Here is a 14216-nt window from a genome sequence, read left to right as displayed (position 1 = left end):
ATATTCGTTTGCGGATAGAGGGTCCTTGTATCAAGGATTTCTCCTGAATATGGATACAAAAATTAATAGGCAGTCGCGGACAATGGTCCAGGGGTGGTCCTGAAGGAATTCGCCCAGAACCCCCGCATGCCTCATCCTTGCACGCGGGGCTCTACGAGTATGGACGAACCCCTTTCCCTAGCTTCTCGTGGGAAAAACAATGACAACATCAAACATAGTTGTAGTAAGTGCGGTTCGAAACATCAGAACGTGCAAGGCTCTCGACAATGGGCCAGCCAGCAATGCCAATCACTCTAGAGCTGGAGGAGCCAACGAAGATGGACTCAATGCAATGGATCGACGGAATCTTGGGACCTTTGTGTGGGCAGAGAAACTAAATTGCGACTTGCTTGAGTGCTACGATGCGAGTGTGGCCCCTGAATGGGGTTAAATGGCACGACTGGATGCTCTGTAGTGCGAGAAACACACAGAGCTATCACACTTTTCGCATCAACGCCTGAGAAACCATGCTGAACTACTCCAAAAAAGGGGCTATTAAGCGGAACAACCTACTCTACCACAGCCAGAACAACCCGGCAACAGAGAAAGAGAGGCGCGACTAAGATCAACCGCGGAGAAATATCAACACGCAGGTTTCTCTCAAGCCTAAAGATCTGGCTGAAATGGATGACGAGTTTCGTGAAGATTTTTCCGAAGAATCCGACCTCTGAACTATCAATTGTTGTGTGTATAATGCAGCGAGCGCTTTGGCCTATGTAAACCGTAAAACAAAACCAACGGTTGATCATAAGACCAAAAGACGAATGCATCAAATCGCCATAAAGATAGGCTGGGCAAGACAGTACGCGCCCCGCATTCAGTGTGTGATTGACTACATCACATCTGGCAGGAATTTCAACGCCAAGGTTTCAAAGTGCGCACGGGAATACCGGAGCCGTTATCACACATTTAAAAAGTCAAAACTGCTGACCATCAGGCAGCATATTGTTGAGAGAATACGAAAACTATCTGACGCTAAGAGATGTCTAGAACATAGAGAGAGATGAGTTAGAGAAAAGCAACAGTTTCTCTCTGACCCATCTCGACTCTTCCAGGACCCTCCAGTTACTGTCAACCACCCGTCGAAACCAGAGGAGGTCGAAGTACTGCGGACTTTGGAGAGAAGTCTACGAAGTGCAGCATAGACTGGACGAAAACTGAGAGAACATAAATAGCTTCAAGGAGCTGTGTGATGCCCTCATAACACCTGATGAAGAATGCCCACCCATCACTACCGAGGAGGTGAAAACGGTATTAAGAGGGATATAGAACTATTCCCCTCCGGGACCAGGTGGTATCAAGACCTTCTGGTGGAAGAAGTTTGCTTCAACCCATTAGCATTTTGCCCGCATTTTTACCTCAGATTTAAAGTCTGAAAAGCCAATTCCGGAGTAGTTGGTGGAAGGCGCAAAATACTTCTGACCAAAATAGGCAACTTAGCTGACCTGAAGAATTATGGGCCAATCACTTGTCTGAACACACTGTATACGATATTCACAGCTGTCCTAAATGATAGGATTGTTCTGGTAACTGAACCTGTGTGGCAAGAAACGTATGAACAACACGGCTCAAAGAAAGGCGTAACAGGATGCCGGGAGAACCATCGATAGATGTGTCTGCAAAGATGCAGCATCCTACTAGCGTGACCGGTCGATGGCCTGGATTAATTACCGGAAAGCTATCGATTCAACCTCCTATAGACTTATCATCTGTATTTCGGGAAGCTTCAATGTTCATCCGCAAATCTTGGGGTACATAGAGAGAATGAACGATACACTAAGGAAATAGGAATGGAATTTGGGTTATAAAAATGCGCCAAGGTTGATTTAAAGCGAGAGAAACTTAATGGCATCCCTGAAGACCCTAAGCTCGTCGATAGAAGCTGTACAGCACATGGAGTCGCAAATGGAAGAGACCCTCTTCTTAAAATAGTCAGGAAGCACGAAGAAGTGGGCAAAGGAGCGTTTCTGTACAAAGCAGCGGAGGAGGCTGCTGAAACACTCGAACTTTAACTTCAGTATCAGGAGTGATTAAGAAGTGATTAAGAAAGCACAGGAGAAAAACTTTCGTGAACAACACCTCGATCACAGGATGCACGGCATCTTCCACAGAAATGTGGAGGATCAGTCAACGTCGTGTGAGCTAACTTTTGCTTTCCTTAAATCACCCGGATTGAAGTCTGGCATGAAGGGTTTCTTTTTGGTATGTCAAGCCGGTGTCATTTCCACCTTAACATACCGTAGCCACATTTTGAGCCAAGACATTCCCGATGATACCTACAGGAAGTGCCATGCACATCCCGAGAATCCAGCACACATACTATCTAGTTGTCCAACTCATGCGGGAATGATCTACATCTAAAGGCAAAATGCGGCAAGAAGATTACTTTATTACCATCTCTGTCACTCTTACGACATTAATCTTAATATCGCTCCTATAAATGCTCCTAGGGAAATCGAATCAATTGTCGAGAATGAGAAGTGCCACATATACTGGAACTTTATATTCTCGACAATTGTTTCTGTTTCACGCTCGAGTCCTTATCATCGGCGCTCTTGGAGGCGCCAAGCTTTCACTGATTAATAGCCAGAAAAGAATCCCTGCATGTGAAAAATATGCTAAAACACTTGCCGGAATAATGCAATCGTCCTTGAGTCGCTCCCTGTCCCCAGGGTGCACGTGAAAATTTATCTGGAAATCAAGATGGTCAAGGTTGTTCACACTTTTACATTTTATCGCCTTGTAAAAAGCTACTTAAAGGTTTGCTATTCTCGGAAAAAGCTGATAATTCTAAAAAAAGGGCATTCGACCGTGTTTTAGACAGTGGACCTTGATTTTTTACCTTTCTAAAATCACAAAAACAAATTTCTTATAGAATATGTTTGATGTGAAACTTTCCTCTATTTTTAAATCCGCAGTCAAAAACAAGGCGTTTCATTTTTTTTTTTTTTTTTTGACTTTCAAATGAACTTGAAAATTGACCTCAAGGTCAAAATTAATAGTACCACTAAATGACCCCCTATATTCTGTACAATTTTTGTCTCCACAATTTCTTTGTAGATGTAGGTTTTGAAGAGATACTTGAATCCATAGATTATAATGGGTCACCCTGTAAATCTTTCCATTTCCGTTTCGGCTCAATTGAAATCGAACCAGAGGTCCTATGACAAATCCACCGGGCGCTACCTCAGGTTACGAACTGAGGGTCCCTGTACCAAGGGTTTCCATAATTGATTTTACAAGACGAATCTAAATCTCTTCAAAATAAAACAATCTATAGGGTTTTACTTTAACAAATAAACCGTTTTAATTTGATTGAAACTCTATAAATATTTTTTATTCCAAAATAACTTCAAATTCAAAGATTTGTACTTAAAAGCTGTTATATAATTTCAAATCATATTCAAATATTCCTTTAGTCTAAGGGCCGATTCCACCAACCATGATGGCATCAGAAATACGCAGAAACTAGTCTTACCTGTGAACAGGGTATACGGTTAGCCAACCGGAGTTTAAAAATTCACGGTGGAACGTTTCGCAAGTTAATTACGGTTAAATTGTTGATTAAAAAATAATACTGATTAATTAACTATGAATTTAATCAGAGATGATGGTGAGATTAAGAATGTGCCCCGCACTTTTATTTAAAGGCAAATTTTAACGTTGAACTAGCCGCAGCCTTTATTATTATCAAATGTTTCGAACATCGTCAATAGAACATGCACGACATTTGAAATAAATAATTTCTGTAACAATAAATGATTCTAAATCAAGCTCTAATCAGGCTGGCTTAGCCAATAGGCTAATGCAAGCTATAGCCTAGGAGCTCCATTTAGTCGAGGCGGGGGGTTTCAATAATGTGCCGAGAAAAATAATGAAGCCACAAAAGTGCGCTTTACATGGCAGTACGGATTAATTAAGGTGAGACTACTAAGCGGCGCCACTAGCCAAAAGCAAAATGTCATATAATGCATCTTTTTTTTGCTATTTTTTTACAAAAAAAAATTGTTACTCCATTGGTTTTTCACAAACCAGAGCAGCGCTACCTTGCCGACAACTCAGCGGCGCCTTCTAAAAAAACTCATGAAATTTAAAAAATTGACTAGGTTAGATTTTTGTACAATTTTTTTGCTTTACAATGTGCTTTTGAATGGCTTTTGTAAAATCAACCCTTATTAAAAAAACTACACCCTCTAATGTAAAAAGTATTACGAAATGACTTAAGACTACAGTTTTTTGCTACTTTTTTGTTTTTCAATGTTATATAAAAACAATTTTGTAAAATCAACCGTTATTTTAAAAACAACCCCTGTACTGCAAAAACTTATTTTAAAAAAAAGAAACTATCTAGATGGAAAATACTTATAAAACATTAATACGGTATTTTTAAAGTATAACATATAACCGTATTTGTATACGAATACAAACCTTCAGACTGATGCAAAAAATTGTATATATTACTGTTGGGATTTTCGTGCTCTTTCTCTATTTTTTAATGCCACGTCAATCGCTTTTGTGAAATTAACCCTTACATGGAAAAAACAACACCCTCTAATGAAAACACGTATTGAAAAAAGTGTTTATGTGCAGAAGATGGAACTTACACATAAAATAATATTCTTGGTACTTTTAAGCATAATTATTTCTCACCCCTAATAGTTACCAAAAAAAAACCCGTAATATAAAAGCTAAAATTGCAATATCTTATATGAAAATTATTTTGCAGTCTATGTATGTATATTCAAAAAATATAATTTACCTTTTTCGATGCATCTTTTAATGCCTTTAATCAAACTTCTAGCATAACAACTCTTAGCAAGAAAAATGCATTGTCATTTAAAAAATCATCTAAATTTTCAGAACGAATGAAAATTTTCTGAGATCAGACATTTCTAAAATAATTTTTTCAAATAGTTATTAAAACTATTTTTAAAGATAAGTTGAAATAATTTTAAAACCCTAAAAAGCACTCGCGTGAGTAGGGATCCTGGGAATATACATGTATGTTGTCAAATACATGTTGGCTTTTATTTGTGTAATAACCTATGAGAACCATTTGCCCAAATCACATTCACAAAAAAATGCATCCCGTTCTGTCCATAATTTATTAAGGTAGTTCGGTTTCTTGACTTTTCCAGCGGGTCAACATGGAACATGGTGAGGTTTCATGTTCCAGCTACCCCAAGAAACCACCCCTGACGTCTAATATGGCTAAATTTGATGAGAAAACCACTGGGAATGTTTTCGACTCTGCTACTATCGAAACTCTTCAAATTTTGAACTTATCCAGGTAGATCAGTCACCTGGTTGTTCGACAGACCCAATACTCTAAGGTATGAAATTCTAGCATCCCAAAAAAATACCCTTATCGCAAAATTGGTCTGAATTTGATTGGTGGTAGACTATGTACATTTCTGGACACCTGCATTAGTGAAACCCATACAAGTTTAACCTTATTCAGATAGATCAGATACTTGATTTTTTGGATAAAGTTCCAAATAACTGAATTCTCCAATTTTCTTTAAACTTTGTATACTTCTGTACTTTGACAAACATTTGTATCTGCGAGTGATTGTTTCGCTCAAATCATTAATACATCGATTTTTACGAAAAAAAACCTTGAGGGTAGGGGTTTGACCAACATTATTTCTGTGAAAAGTCACAGTGGTGCGTCCCCCCCCCCCCCCACGGGACCTGGGAAAGGGGTAGGGTGTTCGACCAACACTATTACTATAGCCAGTCACAGGGGTGCCTTTCCGCTCCCCAGAAAAGCTGGAAATGATAGGGATTTGGCCAGAATTATTTCTGTATATAGTCCCAGAGGCGATGTATCACTAATTGTCTCATAAAAAAATGCTTTAAAAAGAAAGTTTGTATCTTAAAGAGATCTACAACTTTTGTCTGAAAATTTTTGCAGAATTTTGCGTATTAGCTGAGATAAACTCAAAAATACATTATGTTTATGAGTTTTTTTTTTACATGGAAATCGATTTATAATTCATTTTCTCGGAAAATATCGCTCAGGGAAAAAAATATTCGAAACAAAAAATATGTATCTCAATGGGGACTAAAACTTTTATACAGAACATTTTGCGAAATTTTTCATATTGGCTTAGATGAACGCAACTATGACTTTTATGGGTTTTTCAAGGTTTCACAATGAAGATGGCCTAGTCACCAATTTTCTCTATAAAATTTGTAATCAGCATATCAAAGTACATAAGTATGCAGAGTTTAAATAAAATCGGAGAATTCAGCTATTCGGAACTGCACCCTATTTTTTTTATCGACTCAATGTTGTAAGTGGTAAAGTTTTAGTAACCCCAAAGAACTACGTCAGTCTTCATTTGATTGTTATTATGTGAGAATTATGTACAGAACGAGAGCATTTTTTCTGAATGTGATTTTGGCAAATGATTCTCATATGTTATGACAAAGATAAAAGCCAAAATGTATTTTGCAACATACATGTAGATCCTCAGCATCTCTAGTTACTCGAGTGCTTTTTAGGGCTTTCAAATAAATGCAACTTATCTTTAAAAAGTTTTAATAGCTATTCGAAAAAATTATTTTAGAAAAAGTCAATCCTCAACAAATATTCGATCGTTCTGAAAATTTAGATTTTTCGTTATATAAAAATGATTTTTTCTTGTTAATAATTTTTGTGCTGGAAGCTGTTTGAAGGCATTAAAAGATGCATCGAAAAAGGCAGATAATATATTTTTTAATATACACACATAGACTGGAAAATTATTTTGATAAAAGATGTTGCAATTTTAGCTTATGCATTACGGGTGTTATTTTTGTAACGATTACGGATGAGAAATAATTATGCCTAAAAGTACCATGTTACTATTTTATACGTAAGTTCAATCTATGTAGATATCGCCTTTTTTTCAATACGTGTTTTCATACCATGGTGTTGCTTTTTTATATAAGGATTAATTTTACAAAAGCGATTCACATGGCATTGGAAAATAAAGAAAGAATATAAAAATTAAAAACAAAAGAATCGCAACAGTTTATGTATACAATTTTTGGCATAAATCTGCAGGTTTGTATTCAGATACAAATACGGAGGTTGTTTTTGTAAGGATTAGGGGTGAAGAATGATTTTACTCCTCACTTATGCTTTTAAAGTTCCGTGTTAATATTTTATAAGTATTTTCCATCTAGATAGTTTCTTTTTGAAAAATACGTTTTTTCAGAACAGGGGGTTTCTTTTTAAAATAAGGGTTGATTTTACAAAAGTGTTTCATATCACCTTGGAAAGCAAAAAAAAAAGCAAAAAGAAAGCTGTCATTGTTTTAATACTTCTTTACATTCTCATCCAAATAAGAAGGTATTGGTTTAATGTAATATTTCACTTCGTCGTTTATCATAAATTATTCATGTTTTGAGACCCTCTCAGTGAGAAGAAACGATTTTTACGAAGGTATCTGTCTGTCTGTAGTCTGTTTCGTGCAGGCACGATAACTTTTAAAAGGTTGATCAGATTGGATTCTACTTTGGCACACTTTTTTAAAGCCTAAAAAGAAAGAACGAGTTCGTAAAGTAGCTATTTTGGATTAAAATTAAAAAAGTGAGCACGTTTTCAAAGTACTTGAGACGTTTTTTTCAAGATTTTAAAATTCTTTGTACGGCTATTTATAGTACACGGAAACTCAAACAATTTATCCTTCTGACTTTTTTCGATAAAAAGAAAATTATCAATTATAGCATTTTCAAAATCCAAAAAACCAAAATATACCTTTTAAACCCAACAACGCGTGATATAAAAAAAGTAAACAGAAGAAAAGCGTTGATTTTTGAAAGCCCAACAAGATTATCATGGCAACTTTTTAAATTTTGTCGAAAAGTTAAAAATTCAAATTTTGATCATACAAAAAATAATAAGAAATCAAAAATTCCATTTTACGGTCAAACTATGCAAGATACGAAAAGAAATGAATTGACTAAAATTGCGCGCCCTAAAAAGATCTACAAATTTGACATTAATCACTTTTGAATAGGATGCGTAGTTTTTGTTTTTAGTAATAAAAAACATAAATGATAAAAAAATACAAGTTGTGGACAAACGACACATGCTATGAAAAAAATAGACAAAAGTTGCTCTTCCAAAAAATAGCGAAAACTCATTCAAATTTGTCATGAATAAATGTTGATAGAACACGTGGTTTTTGTTTTCATTATAACAAATAAGATAAAAAGCCGAAAGTTTTTTAACCAAAAAATATCTAAAAGTCTGTTATAAACTCTGATTATAAAAATATATTAAAAGTAAAAAAAAATCAACTTTTTGCAAAAAGAACACAAGATACACTTACATTCTGTTAAACAACATTTTTTGCCTGAATTACATCTACATTAAATATAAAGAATTTAAATTTATGGAAAAACGAAAAAAGTTGCAATAAAATGTTTAATAATATTTTTTTTAATGATAAAAATAAGACAAGAAAAATACTTTTGTTTCTATACAAATGCATATTATGAATGGTAATAATATACATTTATTGAAATGATATAGATTTTTCAGGGTGGCTAAGAATAAGGTTTAATGCAAAATAAGAATCAAATAATAAGGTAATCATTAAAAATGAGTTTTGTACTTTATTTTGAAGTATCTGAATAAACAGCCTCAGGCCGAGTTACAGAAATTAATATGATATACAGTTGATATAATAGAGTTAAACATAATGTAGAAAAGTTCGCATTTTCGACGAAATCGAGCGTAATGACAGTTGTCGATGCTTTGACCTTTAATTTTGAAAGGCCCCTACCGAAAAGAATCTGTGTATATACTAAAAATGCTTTAGGTCAAAGAATCTCAAAGAAATTCTCCGCAGGCACTTAGGTAGATATTTTTAAAGGTCCAGGAAGTTCGTTTGAATGGTCTGAATGCTTTAAAATATCCTTTCCGAAATTGAAATAAGAATACGATCATAAATAACAAGCAGAGAGGCTATCTCAATAGAGTAGCCGACACTCAAGGGTCCTTTATTAAGCTTTCGGATTAAAATTTAGAAGTAGATTTTTTTTTAATTTCATAGTTAACAGCCTAAAACATAATAATTCGGAATCTATGGGTTTCGATGACTTCAGATATCTAACTTTTTTTTTAATACTTAAAATTGGAATTAATAGAACGTTTCTCGTAAATGGAATGAGATACGCCAAAAAAAGACAACATTTTTGAATTCAACTAGAAAATTGTATATCAGTATATAAGTTATAATTATAAATAAGTATAATGAGAAAATTCATCAATTAAAAAAAACTGTTAATAATTTGAAAAAAAATTTAAAAAGGGAGAGCGGATTAGCCACGAACAACTACTGTAAATAACTCTGCCCACTCGGTACGTGACGAATACAAAAGGAACATTATATTACCGTCGCACCACTCTAAAAACGACCACTAAAAGGATCTTGAAAAGGACCCAAATCTCTCAAACTATTTCCGAGACTATTTTGTTTCAAATCGACTTTGTTTATAGACTCAAATGGGCCAAGCTATTTCGCTAAAGAAATCTCAGAGATTTCTTTCGGTAGGGGCTTGCGTACAAATGTGAGGTAAATAGAAAGACCAAGCGCGTAGCACGAGGTGAATATACCATTGAGCGCGAAGCGCGAGATAAATACATTACCGAGCGCGAAGTTCGATACAAATATATTATCGCGCGCAGCGCGAGAACTAACAGTCGCGCGCCCTAGGTTGATTTTACAAAAGCAATTCATAGCACATTGTAAAGCACAAAAAATAGCAAAAATCTACCCTAGTAACTTTTTCTTATTTATTGACTTTTGTAAAGGGTGTCGCTGACTTGGCGGCAAGCAAGTGCTTCCAAAATTTTATAAAAAGCATATAAATTTGTATTTTGCCTGACAGCTGCTTCATTTCCCTGCCAAATTTTTTTTCCCTGTCAAACCTTTTTTTCCCTGACATGAGGCCACCCTGTTTTCGTTATATGAGTGCAATGTGAATCAAGGGAAAATTAGATTTAGAATTCTACGAAATATGGTTTATAGACATTTTCTTTAAATAAAAAAAAACAACTTCAGTGCTTTAATAGAATCGGAGGAGGGTGCCATTTTCAGGATGGCCACAAGATTGAATTTTTCAATTTCCCTGAAATTCATATGACTTTCCCTGACAGAAAAGTATTACAAAATCGAATAAGGTTTCAATAATGTGCCAAACAAAATAGTGAAATAAGTCATAAAAATGTGCTTCACATTCCCTGGCAGCTACTTCATTTCCCCGACAAACTTATTTTTCCCTGACATGTGGCCATCCTGATTTTACTAAATTCGGCCCTGGCTCTAATACCAAACAAATTATAAGAAAAAAGTGTTTGTCAACTACTAAGTTAACTAAATGTAGTTAACAATACTTAAGAGAACCAAATTCTATTACATAAGATATTAAAACTTGTAATTCTTGAGAAAAAATCAAACAGTAAAGAGGGCCACCCTCGCGTGCGAGCAATTTACTGTTTTTAATTTTATTGGGCCCTAAAGCTAACAACAAATTTTAATTTAATGTCCATAAATTTCGAATTAAAAAAAAAAACCTGATATTTTGTTTCTATTTCTTTTGGTACCTAGTTTGAGGAAAACCCCGTTGAACAAATCCGGACTGTACTCACGCTAACTTCGCTAAATGTGGGCTAAAATTGAAATCAAATCTTTGAAATATTGAACTGGAGAGCATATTCTTTGGAAGCATATGCTGAACTTAATTTCTGATCGCACTATAATCTCTTTCGTACGAAAAACACGTGAGAATCTTAACCTAAAAATACAATCAGGTTCTCAAAGGTAAAGAGGGTTAACCCATAAAAGCACAAAGCTGGCAATAACTTACCCAATAACACCTTTGGAGTAATGTTTGTTTGGTATGCGCCATGGACAACCACCATATGCACCAACTAAAGCATTATAATTATAATTCATACCATAAGTGCTAGCACGATTGTCATTTTTTCTGCGAGAAGGGTTGTAGTAATTATTACAACTATTGTGTTGGAGGCGATTAACCGCAAAAACTCGATCTTCACTAGTGCGACTGCAGCTGTCGGTCAATGCATTGTCTTGTAGTATTTTATTACCCATTAAACTTGACACGCTTGAAACGTCGTACTTCGAAGTTAATATCTCTAAGCCCTTTTCAGCTTCCCAAATATGTAACCATAAATCTTTTGCAGGACCGAATTGTTCTGGTTGATACCAACCAATAGAAGGATCCATTAAACATGAAAAATACTAATGTGACTTTTACTCAGACAAAAATTTGCATTGATTTTTGATATCTAACTATGAGTTAATTGATCACAATAGAGACATTAACTTGTATATGAAATTTAAATACTGTAAACAAGTAGGATAACTAGTTGCAAGATTACCTAAAGTAGAGGTTATCTAGAGGCCAACTTACTGCCAAGTTGGTCAGTTATGTATGGTTATGGCCTTTTCATATCTGAATGCCGGCAGTGACATATAAACTGCCTGCAGAAACTCCATAAGAGTAAAAGAGACGGACCATTCTGTGGTGGGACTCGATACCGTGTCAAAAAACGAAAATCGAACGGATCTCTTTCTCTAACATGTGGAGATAGAAAGAGAGACTCCCTCGATTTTCGACTTCGAAACAGTGTTGCCGCGTCGCTAGCGCTATAAATCCGTCTATTACTATAGAAAAGGGGTGGGGGTAAACGCGGAAAAACTCGTCTAAATACGTTCGTGTATTTTTCACGTAGACATCATATAATCTTGTGACCAATCATGAAATTGACTCACGTAAATTAGAAATGAGTAATCATGTTAATGTATATATAATTTGAACGACAAAACTACACATTCGAAAACATGTAGTGTATTTCATTGATTATTAATGAAACACCGAAATACTTGGATGGCAAAATATTATGTATACAGATTATTAACTTCTGAACAATTTTATGCCTCACAGAAAAAGATGAACAGGAAAATTCAACTTAAAAATATGCAAAACTTTCATGCTTATTGCATAAGAACCTAAAAGGAAAACAAAAAATGATTTTTTTCGCATTCTCTATTAAAACATAAACATGATGAGTCCAATAAATTTTTTTATTGGATATATGCATATAGTTAAAACGAAATTAATTTTCATTTATATATGATGTATCGAAATTATCACGTACAAAATTCAAGCATACTCTGCATTCATTCAAAATTGTAATGCTTTAAATATTTAGATGGATAACGTTTCGTTATTAGATTCGATTTTCCGTCCGACTTAACAGTTGTCACAAAATACATTGACATTTGATGCAATTGTTTGTGACATGAATGACATACAGAGGGTCCAGGGACTGTGTGGCAGACGAGTGTACCACGCGCTGATTGGCTCCGCCATCGCTAGTTCTCCTGTGCGATACTATATCTATATATACATATAAAGTGTTATAGGTACATGTACTACTTGGTTCGCCACCTGAACTAGCAATAGAGGCATCCGACTGATTTTTTATTTTGAGTATGAGCGCGCGTAGGGCGCGCGACGGTTGAATCTCGCGCTTCGCGCTCGATAATAAGTTACCTCGCGCTTCGCGCTCGAACATAATTACACCTCGCGCTTCGCGCTCGGATATTTATTCTTTGCATTTGGAATGCTTGAAAAAAACTTTATCAAAAAGATCTCTCTCAGATAACAGTATTTATCTGCGTCTTCATATTCTGAATTGTCTACTTTATTAAGTATAGTCAAAGATTAAGTTTCTCAAAGCTCTGTAGGCTTTGAGGTACACATTCTCATTGTGACACTCGCGCTGCGCGCTCGATTTCCGATAGACATTTGTGAACCGGTTTTGTTGGATTTTTTTCTCGAAACTTTCGTCGTTTTTCCACACATTTTTTTTTATTTTACTTTTTTCAAAGTTATTTTTCACGAATAAAACAAAAAGTACGCGTCCTATCAAGAAGTGATTCTTAACGAAATTGTAGATCTTTTTTTATATAACCATTTTTGTTAATTCATCTTTTTTTGTATCCTACATAGTTTGTCCAAAAAATAGAATTTTTTATTTTCCATTATTTTTTGTGCGATCAAAATTTGAATTTTCAATTTTTGGAGAAAATCCAAAAATCGGTTATGATAATCTTGTAGGGATTTTAAAAAGAAATGTTTTTCTTTTCTTGACTTTTTTTCATATCGTGCGTTTTTCGGCTTCAAATTTTGATTTTCGTTTGATTAAAAAAATTTTGAAAACGCTATAACTCTGAGAATTTTCTTTTTATCGAAAAAAGTCACCAGGATAAATTGTTTGTTCTTTTCAATACTATAAATATCCGTACATAGAATTTTCAAATTCAGAAAAAAGTGGTCTTAAAAATTTTCAAAATGCGCTCACTTTTTGAATTTTTATCAAAAAAAGGCTGGTTAATGAACTCGTCCTCTCTTTTAGGACCTAAAAAAAGTGCGAAAAAAGATGGAATTGATTCGTTAATTTTTTCGAGAGTTATCGTGTTTACGGACGGGCGGATGGACAGACAGACAGACGCCATCGTGAATAACTGATTTTCGGATTCAGAGGGTCTCGAAACGTGGAGATCCGTTGAAAAAGTGTGATGTTAAATTTCCTACAATTCTAATACTTTCTCAATCATAAATGATGAGAATGTAAAAAGAATCAGGACGATTTTAAGGCAATTTTTTTTAATTTTAGGAAAAAAACCTAATTAACAAAATAAATCAAGTTTCAACCCAAAAGTTTACTCTATAACAAAATAATTTAATTTTCTATCAAATAATTGGTGTTTTAACTAATACAATGTACAGGATAAAGTTTCAACCAAAAATGGAATAGTTCAATTTCCAAATAAAAACTGTGCTAAAAAATTGAATTGAACAAGAAAAAGAACGAATTTTCAACAAAATTGTCAAATTTTCAAGGGAAAAGGTGAATTTTTGACAAAGAATATTAATGTTCTATAAAAAAAAAAACGATTTTTCAACTTAACCAATATATACGATTAATTTTTAATCAATCGTATAATAGTTACATGTTTAGATAAAGATAAATAATTTTTAACAGAAAAAAATTAATTTTAAACAAAGTTGTTAAATTGGCAACCAATCAGATGAATTTTTGAACAAGAAAATTAATGATCTACAAAAAACACAAATTTTAA

At 34.5% G+C, this 14216-nt stretch overlaps 1 protein-coding gene across 1 annotated transcript in view; it reads right to left on the bottom strand.

The window, feature by feature from the left end:
• LOC117176142 (non-canonical poly(A) RNA polymerase protein Trf4-1-like) overlaps positions 1–11440 on the bottom strand; it is a 147610-nt gene extending 136170 nt beyond the window's left edge. The window contains exon 1 of the mRNA XM_033366222.1: positions 10909–11440. Coding sequence (XP_033222113.1) covers positions 10909–11291 — 383 coding nt within the window. The 5' untranslated portion in view covers positions 11292–11440. The remainder of the gene's footprint in view (positions 1–10908) is intronic.
• Positions 11441–14216: the final 2776 nt, after the last annotated feature.

The sequence above is a fragment of the Belonocnema kinseyi genome, chromosome 7 (assembly GCF_010883055.1).
Source record: "Belonocnema kinseyi isolate 2016_QV_RU_SX_M_011 chromosome 7, B_treatae_v1, whole genome shotgun sequence".
NCBI classification, from domain to species: domain Eukaryota; kingdom Metazoa; phylum Arthropoda; class Insecta; order Hymenoptera; family Cynipidae; genus Belonocnema; species Belonocnema kinseyi.
The sequence above is the reverse complement of the archived record's forward strand: the minus strand, read 5'-3'. Positions and strand labels throughout refer to the sequence as shown.